The following is a 15,227-nucleotide window of genomic DNA, read 5'->3' on the forward strand; positions in this document are numbered from 1 at the left end:
GAACGTCAGGGTATGGAACTGTGGAGGCTACGAGGTGTGCACATGATCTTGATCGATTGTGTTGAGATCCGTGTGATGACCGCACGATCAAAGGTGTAAGCCATGCATCATCGAGAGAGAGAGAGAGAGAGAGAGAGGTGACAACAAGCACCTGCAGCTGAAGAAGCAGGTGAAGCAGAAGTATTGTCTCCGTAGTAAGATCTGTTCAACGTGCAATGCATGTAATCAATTCAACTGGTCAAATGCAACCAATCTGGGTTATCTTGTCCTTCTTCTAGGGTTAGACAACCACTTCTTCGTCGCTCTCGTTAGGATCCACACCAAGTCATTCATCGCCTTCGATCAGTGTGAGCCGTGAGATGAAGGGCTACCCTTCTGTCGAGTTTAAGACCTGAAAGCAGCATGAATCCCCAACTCACGGGATCCCTCTTAGGATAAACAAGGTGTTTGCGTGATTGCTTCGACCTACGCTTACGAGATCCATGCCTTAAAGAAACCATGATGCCTCACGAGTTCCTTAGGGACCTCGCTGTCCATCGGTTGGAACTCATGTGCCTCGTGATGCACGCGGCAGCAAGTCTCTTGTAGGAAACAGCGGAGCTGATTGGGCGTCTTCCTTTGACTGCCACATGCAGCTGCTCTCTGCGTCTCTTAGCTGTGCCCGAGAGGAGCTTCTCCTCTTATGATTCAAGTATGAGACCTACAGAGAAGATGAAGAACTATAAGTTGTTCTTTCCTTTAAACAAGTCACAGATCCGAGCACCTTTAACTCGTTTTCTTTATGCTGTTCCTTTTTTATTGATAGGACGTCCACAAGATCTATGCTTTGAGATTAAGCTTAGTTCATAGCCCAAAGATCTTCCAGCTGCTTTCTTCCCTCAAGCGATGAGATGAGCAGATCGCAGAACAAGATGGCCCCAGTTTGCAGACACATCAGAGTGGCACAGCGTGGCGAGAATCCCATGGTGCGATCCTCCCCCTCTTTCTCTCTCTTCCTGCATCACTATTTTTGTACAGCACTTGCCCATTTCTTTCTCTCATGCACTTGTCTTCCTCCTCATCGCACCTCCTGTATTGCTCCACTGCTCCATTTACATCCCTCTCTCTTTCTCTCTCGTACATCCCTCGTGACTTCTCCTTCTCATATTGTCCTTTCTTCACAGTCACCTGTCCTCAAACTCCACTCGCCATCCTCACCCTACAAGAACGACTTCCCCTTGCATTGCCTCTTAGGCTTTGATCTCTCCCTTCTATATATTTATAGATCGCCCAGAATTCGAGGGACACAAATAGCCAAAAGATGTCCAGCAGGAGATCCCGATCGAGGCAGTCCAGCTCGGGAAGGATCACCGACCAACAGATCGACGACCTCATGTCGAAGCTGCAATCGCTTCTCCATGAAGCACGACTTGGGAGCCACGACAGGGTAAGGCTGCCGGGAGACAGCTCCATGGCCGGCCATCCTTGGGCTTCCTTTCTTCAGCTTCTCGGTTTAGGGTGTGATCATGGTTTTGATCGTTGTGGGTGCAGGCTTCAGCAGCGAAGGTGTTGCAGGATACGTGCAGCTACATCAGAAGCTTGCATCGGGAGGTCGACGACTTGAGTGAGAGGCTGTCGGAGTTGCTCGACGCTGCAGGCGTAAGTAGCGATCAAGCCGCGAGCATTAGGAGCCTGTTCATGTGAAACGATCTATGCTACATGCATAGTTCATATACCATTCACGAGAGTAGCACTCGACCACATTACTGTTGAGGAACATGAAATCGAAACTCATTTCAGGGAGTTATCTGATGCAACAAGCCGTGCTTCATCTTTCTTGCATGAACGATCGTAGTACTCATCTCGCAAGTTCTAAGCTTCAATCATCGGCCACCACTAAATTGCAATTGACAATTTAAGGGCACTTGGTAAGGGAAATGTTCGCCTTCGATACACGACCTGTGCAGATCGATCATGTCAGAAATTATTTTCTAAATATATATTCTTTTACTGCATGTCAACACAATGCGCGAGATTAGACTCTCTCTCTCTCTCTCTCTCTACTACATGGGGAGCAAAAGACATTGGAGCTCGTTTCGATCTAGACACTCGCGCACCTTCGCGCATCAGCAACCATCTCAAGAGGGGCTCTCACGCCTCATCAAGGCTCCAATCTCGGACCAAGTCGAGCTGATCCACCGCCTCAACGAAGGTCGCCGACGCCAAAAGCTACGAACAATCATAGTCATCTTCGTGCATCACCAACCATCTCAAGAGGGGCTTTGGCACCTCGTCAAGGCTGTAATCTCGAACCAGGTCGAGCTGATCCACCACCTCTACAAAGGTCACCGGCACCAAAAGCTAACAACAATCATCAGCTGTGTGATGAATATACAATCAAATTCATACGAACTTGCCTCGTAGATGCATGGACTTGATCATGGCTCGAGATCACTTTAGGACCGAAACATGCAATCCATCAAGGACAACATTATTTCTTGGGAACCAAATCTTAGAACGACACTGACAAAAAGCAAGTCTTCATCCCCTATCCTCTTCTTGATTGCAAGAAGTGCAAACATGCCGAGATTGTGTAAAGTCTTTTTCACATGGAATTTTGATGTTGCCATTGTGAAGACAAATGTAGTGTGAAATCTTGAGGACTTTCTACAATTGACCTGGATTGATGTGAAGCTTTATGTCCCCCACCACAAAGTTGCACCCTCTCTGAATTTGACCCAAATCAATACCTTGGACCATATACAATAAATACTATGCAAACATAAGTAGTATTTAATTGCATAAACAATAGGTGTTATAATTCCCTACAACCATAGTTATCAGAATCAAATCGAACGATTCAATCCAATTTTAAGAAAAACAAAATAAAATTTATCTTTATCCTATAGTGGTTACAATAATAACTTAAAATATTTCTTTATTCTATAGCAATCATTGATCTATTTAAAAATATATAATAAAATATTAGAATAAAAAAAGAAGAAATCATTTAAGATGATATGAGTATGTACCTAAAATATCTATAGATATGATGGTTAGAATTAAATAATAAGTCTTAAGATAAACTATGAATCCAGATTTAAATATCCCAAATAATTAGTACTTATGATTGACTATATTGTCATTATTATTTTTGTAACAAAATATTAAAAACCCGAAAGGAATCTCCAAACCTCAGAATCAAATAATAACCCTTAGTACTTGAAATTCTACTATTTTTAAATTACTGTATATATTTATATTACCTGAATATAGAATTTGACTTCTAAAAACGATTGATCCATCCATTTAACCAGTGACTCAGCAACAATCATAGTTGATTAATTTATTTTTTAGTCTAATTCTGATAATTAAATCAGAACAAAGACTATATATATATATATATATATATATATATATTACGGATAATATGGTCCCATGGATGCATAAATGAAGATTGAAGTTTATTGATGTTAGAACCCTTGTGACCTCCTCGATCAGCGTATGGATAAATCGACTCAATTATTATTTCGATCGAGTTGCATCTCGGCCCACAATCCAAGGTTACCATACGTACGTCCATGGCACACTCCTTGACGCATCATAATGTGGGCATGTACGTACTCGATCTTTTATTAGTGGTTCGAAGAAACAGGATCGATCCCATCATGTTTTCGAGACACCCATTTATCCATTGGAATTGTTGATATAAAAAGTGTGCATGTCACATCTCTACATGCTTATCCACATTCTATTATTGTCTTTAAGTTTCGGAATATGGATATGGATATGGATGTGGGTGTCGTTCTACATTGCTCTTTCAAATGCACTGAGATACAAAAGTTAGGTTCGAAGCATGGGTCGATAGTGTGTTTGATTCATATAATGTTCATTTCGATATCTACATAAGAATGCAACAATTCATTCATCTTCCATATCTACGTAAGAATAAAATTGCAAGCAGCTGAGTCATGGATATATTAGAATATTAAAAGTCATATATGTATAATTAAATATGTTAAGTCATTATTTTTATTAGCTAAAATTAAAATGATCTAATTAAAATAAAATTATTTGGCTAAGACATATAATTAGTATGAAAATTAATTATGTAAATATCATCATATTTCTAACTTAATGACGAGATAAGTTAGGAATACGAAACTCTTGAAGTATAATTGTAAATTCATCCGTTATAATTATAGATTCATCTACGGATGGCAAACCACATTTGGCTTTCTGCTATGCATTTATGATTCTCTCTCTCTCTCTCTGAGTCACAGCAGGAGATCACATGAATCCATGAACCATGAGAGCACTTAATTTGCCTGCAACGCTGCTGACCTCTGTCACTAGTCACAGTGATGGAAGGCAGATGGCAAACCACATTGGTCAATGGTTGGGTTTATCCTTTAGCCACACTGCGCAGTGAGCCTGCACGCAATTATGGAGTGAAATGAAGCACAAAACTCGATGGTTGTGCGCATGGAGTAGTCTGAGCCGTCCACTTCTACTCCGTTTTCTAATCTCCAACGTCCGTCTTTTTCGGATAAAGGATATATATCCTGTGGGTGATTTGACCAAAACAAACGACGGTGTCGAGCTGGAAGCCGAGAGCGGCGTAGAATCGGCACCTGTGGAATGGCGACGGTATCCTTGCGAGAGACGCTTTGTGATTGGATCTTCACAGGTGGGGCCCGTGGGATCCTTTGATCGGTAGCAGGTAAAGAAAGCGTGTGGGAAAAAAAGGAGTAGGAAAAATGCAGCACCGGATGCTTATCCGTTCCAGGTGAATGGTGCTCCTTAGACCGCTCTGAGGCTGTCGTGAACCATCGACGTGGACTGCTACGAACAGGCGACCTCAGCTTACAAACCTGAGGAATGGACTCCATCTGTCGACACAGAGATGCGCCGAGGGGCACCACACCGCGGCTCGCCCGTTTAAATCCGCGCCTCTGCAGTGCTGAGACCATATCCGAGTCTCGCACCCATCTTTCTCCACGCCATCAATCACGGATCTGAATAGGCGTTTGATGCTGGACCGACCGCTGGTGTAAGCGACAGTGAGGGTGTGGGAGCAGGTGGGGGAGACCAGGATGCCGGGGCGCAGGAGGGGAGGCCACGGCGGCGAGGTGGAGCTCTCGGGTTCCAACGGCGACGACAACGGCGCGGCCGGCCCGGCGCCGCAGCAGATAAGCTTGGTGAGGCTCATCTTCTCGTGCATGGTTGCCGGCGGGGTGCAATACGGCTGGGCGCTGCAACTGTCCCTCCTCACGCCTTACGTGCAGGTACACCTCGAGACGAAACACATCTCTGCGTCTGCTGTGCGACTACTCCGCCTGCATGCAGATGTTTACTTCCTCCTTGCTTTGTTCTTTCTACATTCGTTTGAACAAGTCTGATGAGAATTTCTCATCATATTGCAATACAAGAAACAAGAGAATAGAGATAGAGAGAGAGAGAGGAATAACTACTGCACATACATCGGTTATACGTCTAGGGAACGTAAGCATATGGAAGAGGAAGGAACGTAGAATTGTTTTCTTGGTCTGTGAAAGGTGACATCGGTCCTGACAGGTTTCCAGGGTTGACGTGTACATCTGTTTGACTAACAAATGTTCTTGTGCTTATCGATGCAGACGTTGGGACTCTCGCATGCTCTCTCCTCTATCATGTGGCTCTGTGGCCCTGTTGCAGGCTTTGTGGTAAGTATTTGAGATTTCAAGCTCCTTGTCTTTGTTGTTGAGTGACTTCAACCACTGTTTGATTCTGGTGAACAGGTTCAGCCTTGCGTTGGCCTGTGGAGCGATAAATGTCGTTCGAGGTTTGGGAGGAGGAGGCCTTTCCTCCTCGCTGGATGCACAATGATCTGTGTTGCTGTGAGTGCTGCAACTGTTATCATCAGTCTTCGTATCTTGCCACTGATAACTTGATCTTCTTACATGGATTTCTACGTTGGTGCTCCAGGTGATCGTGGTCGGGTTTTCTTCTGACATTGGACATGCTCTTGGTGACACGAAAGAGCATTGCAGGTGAGCTTCTTCTTCTCCCGTTGCATGAGCTTCGTATCTTTGATTGACACATGCGATCCTTGTGGGAATGCAGTGTGTATCATGGTCCTCGGTGGCATGCAGCGATAGTCTATGTTCTTGGATTCTGGTTACTGGATCTTTCCAATAATGCAGTTCAAGTAAGCTTCATCGAGTTCCAACCATCAATGTCTTCCTATGTTCCATTTGAGTCGTGAGTCATGGCAACATGTTTATTGCAGGGTCCAGCTCGGGCGCTCATGGCTGATCTCTCGGGTGAGCATCTTCAAGTTTAGAGCATCTCCAACAATTCGATACCGAATGCTTTCTAATGGCACGATCTGGTGCTTATTTGTGCGACAGGAACTCATGGATGCAACGCAGCAAATGCTATATTCTGTTCATGGATGGCTGTCGGAAACATCTTAGGATATTCTTCTGGTTCTAGCGGAACCTGGCACAAGTACGTCTACAGATCCATAAGATTAAATGATCATCGACGTTTCTACATGTGTGTAATCCAAAATTTCCAACAAGAACTCTTAATCTCTTTTGTTTGAATGTGGTGAAGGTGGTTCCCTTTCTTGTTGACAAGGTCTTGCTGTGAAGCTTGTGCAAACCTGAAGGGTGCATTTCTGATTGCTGTGGTAGGTCTTATCAGAATAATCTCTGTGCACGAGAGTTAGATCCTGAATGAGAAATTGTTGCTGAAGAAGTTGATTGTCAACAGGTCTTTCTTCTCATCTGTTTGGTGGTGACTCTAATTGTTGCTAAGGAGGTTCCTCTGGGTGATCCTGCTCAATCCGGCGCAAAGCTCAACTCGAAAGATGGTCAAGCGCAGAGCCAGAATGAGGATAGAGTCAGCTTTATCGATATCTTTAAGGCCTTCAAGAACTTGCCTCCGGGAATGCCTTCGGTCCTCCTTGTCACTTCCCTCACCTGGGTATGGATATGAAGATTGAAATGCCGTGAAGACTGCATTCCAGAGGAGCTCCTGACAGTTCTTTTTCTGCTTGCTTCCAGCTTTCATGGTTTCCTTTCATCCTTTACGACACCGATTGGATGGGCCGCGAAGTCTACCATGGAAACCCAAGTGGAACTCCTGCGCAGATCGATGCTTATGATCGCGGTGTTCGACAAGGCGCATTGGGTTTGCTGCTGAATTCGGTGAGAAAACTGGAGATGATGGCTGACTACTTGTGTTCTTTCACGTCCTCATCGTCCTAACAACTGGATTACCTTCTTCTTCTTCTTCTTCTTCTTAGGTTGTGCTGATGATCACTTCCTTACTGATCGAACCAATGTGCCGAAAGTTGACTCCAAGAATTGTTTGGGTGATCAGCAACATGACCATGTTTGCCGGCATGGCTGGCACTACAATCATAAGTACTTGGTCCATTAGAAACTTCCATGGCTCAGTCCAGAACGTGATCACAGCAGATGGTGAAGTGAGAGCTGCAGCTCTGGCCACATTTGCAGCTCTTGGTTTTCCTCTTGCTGTAAGTATCAGCATTCCCAAGCTTCTACTGACACTTATCGATGGGTTCCAAACACTAACATGCACGTTGCTGATTCTCTTTTGTAGGTTCTGTACAGTGTTCCTTTTGCTGTTACAGCACAGTTGGTTGTGAATGAGGGTGGCGGCCAAGGTCAGTCCCTCCCACGCGTTTCGTTCACCAAGAGACATAGTTCATCGATCGATTTCTGCAGCTAAATTTGGCTGTTTTGCAGGGCTTTGCACTGGAGTTTTGAACATTTCGGTTGTCATCCCGCAGGTTGGTTTTGACATGCTACTACATTTCTTCTTGATGACACCATCATCCACCTGATCTCTGTTCTTGACCTGCTCACAGAGGAACATGAATTAATTTACAAGTGTGTAATTGTATTTTTAGCTTCTGCTAACATATGATGGTTTCTGATCTATGTAGGTGATCATAGCTCTCGGTGCAGGCCCATGGGATTCTCTCTTCGGGAAGGGGAACATTCCTGCCTTCGCTCTGGCATCTGCAATCGCCTTCGTTGCCGGCGTGGTCGGAATGTTAAAGCTTCCAAGGCTCTCTAGGAAGAACTTCAAGAGTGTTGGTATGGCTGGTGGACACTGATCCAACTTCCAGCTTGGTGAAATAACCATCGGCGACCCTCGCGCTCCATGATGACGGCTCCACGAAAACGTGTCGGTTCTTGCCGTGTTCTTTTGCTATTGTCATTTTTAGGCTTTTTTTGTTGCTTAGGGAACCAGAATTGCAGTTAGGATCTTGTGCTACGATTGAATTATTTTTGTTCTAGTTTTCATCTGATGCTCTATCTCGAGTTCTCTGAGTTGAGTGAGCGCAAAGCATCACAATCTGTTCTTGGATCATCTTCTTGAGCGTGATCTCCTCCGTGGCTTGCAAGAACATGCATCTTTAGTTCGATCGAAGAAGAATTTTAGCAGACAATGTAGCAGAATTTTCTGCACATTGGCGAATCAGCTCAGGTCGATTGCAATTAGATTGAAGAGGAGGGAGGTGGAAGAAAGAATAGCTTCTCTCCAAGCATCATTCGTTCTTAATAGAATCCACATATGGTTGGCATGTGAAACTGTGGTTGAAGAAGGTTCGACGACTAGTTTATTCTGCATCCATGGCTCTTCCTCGTATATGAAATGGCTTTAGGTGGGAAGCCATGTGATGGCCTGTAAAGCCAACTAGAGAGAGAGAGAGAGAGAGAGACAGAGACAGAGAATGGTGGTTTACATGAACAACATGAACTTACAGTAGGATTCATCACTCCGATCTTAAGATCTAACCACAGAAGAAACAGATGAACACAGCACAGATGAGTCAAGAACAGCAGAAATAGCAGAGTCGTGCAAAGACAAGCGCATTGATGGGAAATCAACAAACCGAGATGGACCAGCAGGCCTTCTCGGAAGGCAGAAACAAAACTTCATTGAAGATTTCATGCTACTTCTTTATTGCTCTCGTGACAGGCATAAGAGCTAACGATTCTCCTTGCGATAATCAAAGTACGTCTGCTACTCCAAATCGCATTGTTGATAGAGAGATTAATAATAATAAAAATAATCATAGTCTCAGAAATGCTGAGACATGGAGTTGGGATGGTTGGCACACAGATTCTTTGAGAGAAGGGAGGGGGGAGGGATGAGCAATGGTGGGACTGCAGCTTTTGCCACCAAGATAGCCATGCACAGGGGCGCAGAAGAAACAAGAATAAAATAAGCACCCACCTCTCATGGAGTTTGGTGTTGGTGTTGAGGGTGAATCAGGTGCATGATGAGCTGCATGTGTGTTAGGTAGCAGAGGCTGCAACTTTGAGGACCCATCCTTAGATTCCTGTCATCCCCTTTTCCTTTCTCTCAAAGTGCCAATCTTTTTATATACACTTTCCAATCTATGGCCAGCTTATTCTTCCATTTCCTTTGTGATCTTTCTCCCCCTTTTTCTGTCCAGTAAAATCCCACCTTTCACTGGCAGAATCTTACTACTGTTCTTTTTCCCTAATATGATATCGGTCTCTCTTTCACATGGCTGCCCACTTAACACTCCACACCACAAAATACAGCTTCGTTGAGATGGACATGGCAACTTCTGTCAAAAGAATTCAAGTACCCATCTGTCTGCATCACATTGCAGGGAAAGAACCAAGCAAGCCATTGGAAGTATCCAACTCCGTTCATCTCGTTTGGAATAAGGTGTGGACTGTGTCCACAGTGATTAACCACAGATTATAAAGATGGCTGTCGATCGGGATAACATTATTTATGAGAAGCAGACTAGTCGATTGAATCTGATAGAGATTGTCAATTCTGGACGTAAACATTGTTAACATTCGTAGATCTTTCCACGCAGACTTTTACTCCTCGTCTTCATCTCATGTTAATCTTAATTTGATCTCATCGCTGCCTATAACTGATTGCATATTCTTCTTCTCTCTGTACAGTATTTTTGCAGTTTGTGTGTCCATCTTCCCAGCCATCGACCTCAAATCATCCTTCTTCCTTCCCCCCCCTCCACCATGTCTTTGCTCTGTGACCTCCCTACCCTGTAGCAGATGATGGCCTGCAATGGAATGGCCTCTTCCTCCTCCTTCCCCTCGAACTTCATGTTCCATACGGAGACACCCTATGAAGAAGGGAACCAACTCACAGCCCCTCTCGGCTCCCTCCTCCATACCGGTCCGCAAGACCTCAGAGGTGGTCTGTGGCAACCATTTCCGAGCCTCCAACCTCAGGTGGAAGTGACTCAATTGTGCTTTACTTGATTTGGTGGTGCAGGTGTGGCTCCGGTGATGGGGAAGAGATCCATATCCTTCCCGGGGATCGAGAGCTGCGAGGAGATGAACGCCGACGATGACTTGTCGGATGATGGTTGGCAAGCAGGGGAGAAGAAGAAGAGGCTCAACATAGAGCAGGTGAGGACATTGGAGAAGAACTTTGAGCTGGGGAACAAACTGGAGCCTGAGAGGAAAATGCAGCTGGCCAGGGCTCTTGGGCTGCGGCCGAGGCAAGTGGCCATCTGGTTCCAGAACAGGCGAGCAAGGTGGAAGACAAAGCAATTGGAGAAGGACTATGATGTGCTCAAGAGGCAGTTTGAGGCCATCAAAACAGAGAACGAGGCTCTCCAATCCCAGAACAAGAAACTCCGAGCTGAGGTATGTCTCAATTTTCTTCAATCTATATATAAATATATGATGAACATCTCAACTTAAATCTATTCATTTCTGCATGAGTAGTTTTGAGTCTTTTGAGGAAGATGCCTGTTCATAGATTAGAAATGAACTCATAATGATTGGGTGAATCATTACCTTTATTTTGATTCCTTTCCTTGTCTCCTTTATTGTGTCAAACACAACCATCTTTTTAGCTATGAAATGGTACTAGAAAGATCTGGAGATCATGATGAAGACTTTTACCTTTTCCTTTTGATACTCATCCAGAGGACATGGAAACTTCTGCATCAGATGAAATTTTGCAGGACACTGATGCTTGCAAATGAGCCACAAAAGATACAAAGAAAATGAGCTCCTTGGAACCAACCAGAATAAAAGTAATAAAAGGAAAAAAAAACAAAAGAAACAAAAAAAATCACATCAAATAAGTCAATATCAATCACAGGAGTAAAGATAATCTAACAAACCAACTTGATCATTTGGTATTGATGTGAAGACAATGGCAACAATTTGAAATCTCTTTCCTGATTCCCTTTCGGATCTTTCATCAAAAAGAAGAAGAAAAGAAAAGATCCCTTTCTGATCAAGACATCTTCAATCTGTGATATATGACCTATCAAGCATCAGTAAGGCTCCATCCACCTCACGTAATCAACTGTAGAGAAAAGATTGACAGGTGATGCACTCGGGGTCAAAAATTTTGACACCATCTATCTTAAGTAGCCACTCTTCCTATATTAGATTGTGGAGTATGAACATGTCTGTTCTTGTTAGTCTCTTTCTATTTATATGATCATTAAGATTTTGTTCAAGTAATTTCTGGTTGTTATCATACATATTCTTATGTCGTAAGCCAAGTCAAATGCGCAGATTTTGGCATTCAGAGGTACAGAAACATCGGATATGATCAATCTCAACAAAGAAACTGAAGGTTCTTGCAGCAATAGAAGTGAGAACAGCTCAGAGATCAACATAGATATCTCAAGAACATCAGTGATTGAGAGCTCCCTGCCTCCTCACCAAATCTTGCCATACTTCCCATCAATTAGGCCAGCCGACATAAACCAGCTCCTCCACAACTCCTGCAAGCCAGAATTCCAATGTGCCAAGGTAGAGAATGAAGCCCCAGAAGTCAGCTTCAGCAACTTGTTGGGCAGCATGGGAGAACAATCTGCCCTCTGGTCATGGCCAGATCACCACCACTTTCATTAGTCTCTTTGATTCGGTCTATTATCTAGAGCACCCTCCATAATTCTCCTGGTAAATTGTGAAAATTGCTGCTGCATTAGCACTAGTCCAATTATATTTCAAGCTTAAATTTGGTTGTTTTCGTCATCATCGATGTAGGAGGAAAAATGCAACTTCCAGAATTGAATCAGGTGAGGGGGAGAGAGTCAACAAGGAAATAAAGTGTCTTTGATGTGTGTAGATCGTTTCAAGTTGCACCAGGAATTTTGTGCTAATTGCTGAAATGTGTCATAATTTTGCATGAGACATGAAGTAGCTATCTCTCATATATCTGCTCATCTGTACCGAAGAAAGTTCAAAGTCTCATCCATCCAAAGCTAAAAGGTTGTAAAGCGTGTCAACTTCTTGTTATTCTAAAGCATACAAGAAAACTTTAGGTTTAGGAGAGGAAATATGCAAGTATTTAATCAGTTCCGTTGTAAATTTTAGGTATCACATCAGTTTTCTGAAGCATTTTATACATGATATAAGGAAAGAATTTCTCAAAGTAATACATAAAGAAAGAAGGTAAGGCAGAATTGATTTTGTTCAATAAGAAATTATTCTTATCTCTTATTTGAAGCTTTTCCATGGATTGTTGATCCTGTAGCTTTTCTTTTTGAATTGATGATCGAATGTTAACAGATTCAGAAAATTGTGGAATTAGACATCACTAGAACACAAATTACTTAATTAAAATATCGAACCTATGTTTCTTAGTGATGCGAGACTAAACGATGTCATAAATCGATATTTCCACAAATAAGAGTGTTCATTGTAGATATGGCATCCTTTAAGGACCACCTAGTGATAGACTGGTGAGCTTGCTACTTCAAGACACCAAACTGTGGACCAGGCAGCATCCGGGGGATCAAGAGAAGTGCCACTGTCAATTGGTGCCACATTCTTTGTTCCAAGTTGTAAACATTCATGAGGAGATCATCAAGGACAGTAAGTTACTGATTTCTACAGGGCATCTTTCCTATCATGTTCAGGAAGATATCTGTGGACATTTTTTCTTGTAACTAAAAGGGCTCTGCACTCTGCAAATGGCCATGATAGGAGGAGTAGACAAACTTGTTGAGCTTGCAGAAGTCTAGGAACAGGGAAAGAGTGAAAGATACAGCTCAGGAAACACAATTTTTTGCGCATCCCCCAAGGGTCAGACTTGGCGATTCATGGCTCTCAGTACAAAGGCAGATGTCTGTTCTCTATCATGCATTCCCTACCCTGAGGAGGACAGCATATTTGCACCATGATGATTGGTCTGTGTATGAGAAGGACATCAACCATCATTTTCCTGATTTAAATGCATGCATGATTTATAACAGACTGCTTGTTCAATGTATGTGTTCCAGTTTGCAGCTCTCACACTGCTGTCAGCTTATCTTGTGCATTACAAGTTTCCCTGCAAGATTGTGCCAGATGTGACTTCCTTTGTGTTGCTTCACAAGAAACTCTCAGTAGGGAAATGAAAGATCAAAATGCGAGATGAAAGAAGAACAATCAAAGGAGAGTACGATGTGTGAGGAACAATCTTCAGATGATTACCAATCGACACGGCCAGCCTTAAAAAGAAACATAATGCTGCAGATTGTGTTGACTAGATGCTGAAAACAAGATGGACAAGTCAACACTGCAGTCATCTTCTTCAGAACAAAGGAAAAAAATGAACTGCGGTAAACTCGGAATGGACAGCAATTGGCATGTAGTACTTGTAGTAAATCTAGTTAGATTGCAAGATGCCTTTTGTTTCAAGTATTGATTCGATGCTTTTGTTCCTACCCAGGTAAGTTACTGAGTTCCCTTTCATGATGTAACTTTATTTCTATCTTGTAATCCATCCTCATACAGTCCAAACAGGTGAGGCTAAAAGGGAATCTGACAAGCCATGCCCAAGATAAGATCTGCAATGATTAAGGTCTGCAAAATCTCATGACAGGCCACTGTTCTTGACACTGATCCAATGATTTCATAGCTTGGTGAAGAGTATTTGCTGCATGTGGAAGCTCAAGCACCAAGTCTTTGCATGGCCAAGAAAGTTGCCACAACAGTGCTCTGGTGATCATACTTTGGCTCAAAGGCAATAGGCTCTCTTGAAGGATATATTTCTTTGAAGTGAAATGGAAGTGGAACATCAAGTCAGGAAGTTTCTGTATGGTGACATGCAGAAGACAGATCATTATCAATCATGCATGAGGTTGCTAATCCAGTAACCATGATTATCAATATGTCTTTAACATTAGGTCCACCATAGTTGAAACAGTATCATGATGTCAGACAACTCATCTTAGAAATACTCTACTGATCTTCTAAATGTCAGGGCATGTAACAGTAAGAAAGTAGATCGAAGACATCAGTGAGTAGACTATTAATTCTCATATGTTTGCAAGTATATATGCTTAAAATGAAATGCTTGTATCGGTAGCATGTGTTGCCAACTAGGCTTTGCAATCTTACTCTCAAAAAAATGTCTCTCCATCTTGCATTTGTCAATTGTATTTGCACTCTGCCTGCTTAGGTACTTCAGAATAATAGGATTAGGCATGTGCAGTGGACATATGAAATGGCATGAGATGAATCGACTTCACCATCAAACCACTCTGTTTTCAGAAATGGTTTTTCTAGTGCTTTCTTTGATTTCAGAAATGATTTTTCCAAGACAACTTGACTGCAGCATGATATGAAACATGAATGTTTCTGAAACTCTGTTTTCAGAAATATGCTGCTTCAAGGTTAGAAGATGGATGTTCAGAGTGTAGAAGGATGGTGTTAAGTTCAAAACAGCTTATTGAAAACATTAAGACATTCATGATCTCAATCAGTATGATGATCTTCTGAAAAACCTACCACAAAAAGAACATCTTCCAGTGTTAAGATGACCTGATTTCATTCAAGTCTCTTATTATCATTCTTGCTTTCTATTTATCTAAAGGCACAGAAGAAATCTTGTCTTGAGAAGCTGAAACCAAGTCTTTGTAGAATTCCCCCATTATGATGAATTTATGTTCTTCATGCAGTTCTTTTATGAAGATTATCTTCGAAAGCAAGGTGGGTGGCTTTCAAAACATTGAAATGCAATCTGTAGTTATGAATTCTCATGCAAGACTTTGGATCAAAAATATTGTTTTAACTTCATAGCAATAATGATTATTGGATAGAGGGAGGGAGTCACTGTAGCTTGTTGGGTCTTTCAAGTATTAAATATACCCAACCCACTTAAACCAAATTTAATTATCCTTTCCTTGAATCCAAACATATATTTTAATTAGATTCAAATTTGACACCAAGATATTGCTACCTAGTTTGATTGGTGAG

The 15,227-nt window shown here is 42.5% G+C and overlaps 3 protein-coding genes across 4 annotated transcripts; all 3 read left to right on the top strand.

Annotated features, from left to right (window-relative positions):
* Window positions 1–1,037: 1,037 nt before the first annotated feature.
* LOC103968619 (transcription factor ILI7-like) lies at window positions 1,038–2,649 on the top strand. Its single transcript, XM_009381895.3, has 2 exons — window positions 1,038–1,426; window positions 1,531–2,649. Exons 1-2 carry the CDS (start codon window positions 1,301–1,303, stop codon window positions 1,681–1,683), a joined length of 279 nt encoding a protein of 92 aa, XP_009380170.2. The 5' UTR covers window positions 1,038–1,300; the 3' UTR covers window positions 1,684–2,649.
* Window positions 2,650–4,965: 2,316 nt separating this feature from the next.
* On the top strand, window positions 4,966–8,315 carry LOC135595030 (sucrose transport protein SUT1-like). Its single transcript, XM_065085536.1, has 14 exons — window positions 4,966–5,267; window positions 5,619–5,684; window positions 5,760–5,858; window positions 5,947–6,011; window positions 6,085–6,169; window positions 6,251–6,284; window positions 6,372–6,471; window positions 6,580–6,655; window positions 6,739–6,951; window positions 7,032–7,175; window positions 7,274–7,507; window positions 7,594–7,657; window positions 7,740–7,783; window positions 7,940–8,315. The coding sequence occupies exons 1-14, from the start codon at window positions 5,076–5,078 to the stop codon at window positions 8,111–8,113; spliced, it is 1,590 nt and encodes a 529-aa protein (XP_064941608.1). The 5' UTR covers window positions 4,966–5,075; the 3' UTR covers window positions 8,114–8,315.
* A 1,561-nt stretch (window positions 8,316–9,876) lies between these two features.
* On the top strand, window positions 9,877–12,110 carry LOC135595898 (homeobox-leucine zipper protein HOX21-like). Of its 2 annotated transcripts, none has more exons than XM_065087373.1 (3): window positions 9,877–10,209; window positions 10,288–10,664; window positions 11,553–12,110. In XM_065087373.1, exons 1-3 carry the CDS (start codon window positions 10,065–10,067, stop codon window positions 11,892–11,894), a joined length of 864 nt encoding a protein of 287 aa, XP_064943445.1. In that variant the 5' UTR covers window positions 9,877–10,064; the 3' UTR covers window positions 11,895–12,110. The 2 variants fall into 2 exon arrangements, with proteins under 2 accessions (XP_064943445.1, XP_064943446.1); XM_065087374.1 differs by having other exon boundaries at window positions 9,938–10,206.
* Window positions 12,111–15,227: the final 3,117 nt, after the last annotated feature.

The sequence above is a fragment of the Musa acuminata genome, chromosome BXJ1-10, assembly GCF_036884655.1.
Source record: "Musa acuminata AAA Group cultivar baxijiao chromosome BXJ1-10, Cavendish_Baxijiao_AAA, whole genome shotgun sequence".
NCBI lineage: Eukaryota > Viridiplantae > Streptophyta > Magnoliopsida > Zingiberales > Musaceae > Musa > Musa acuminata.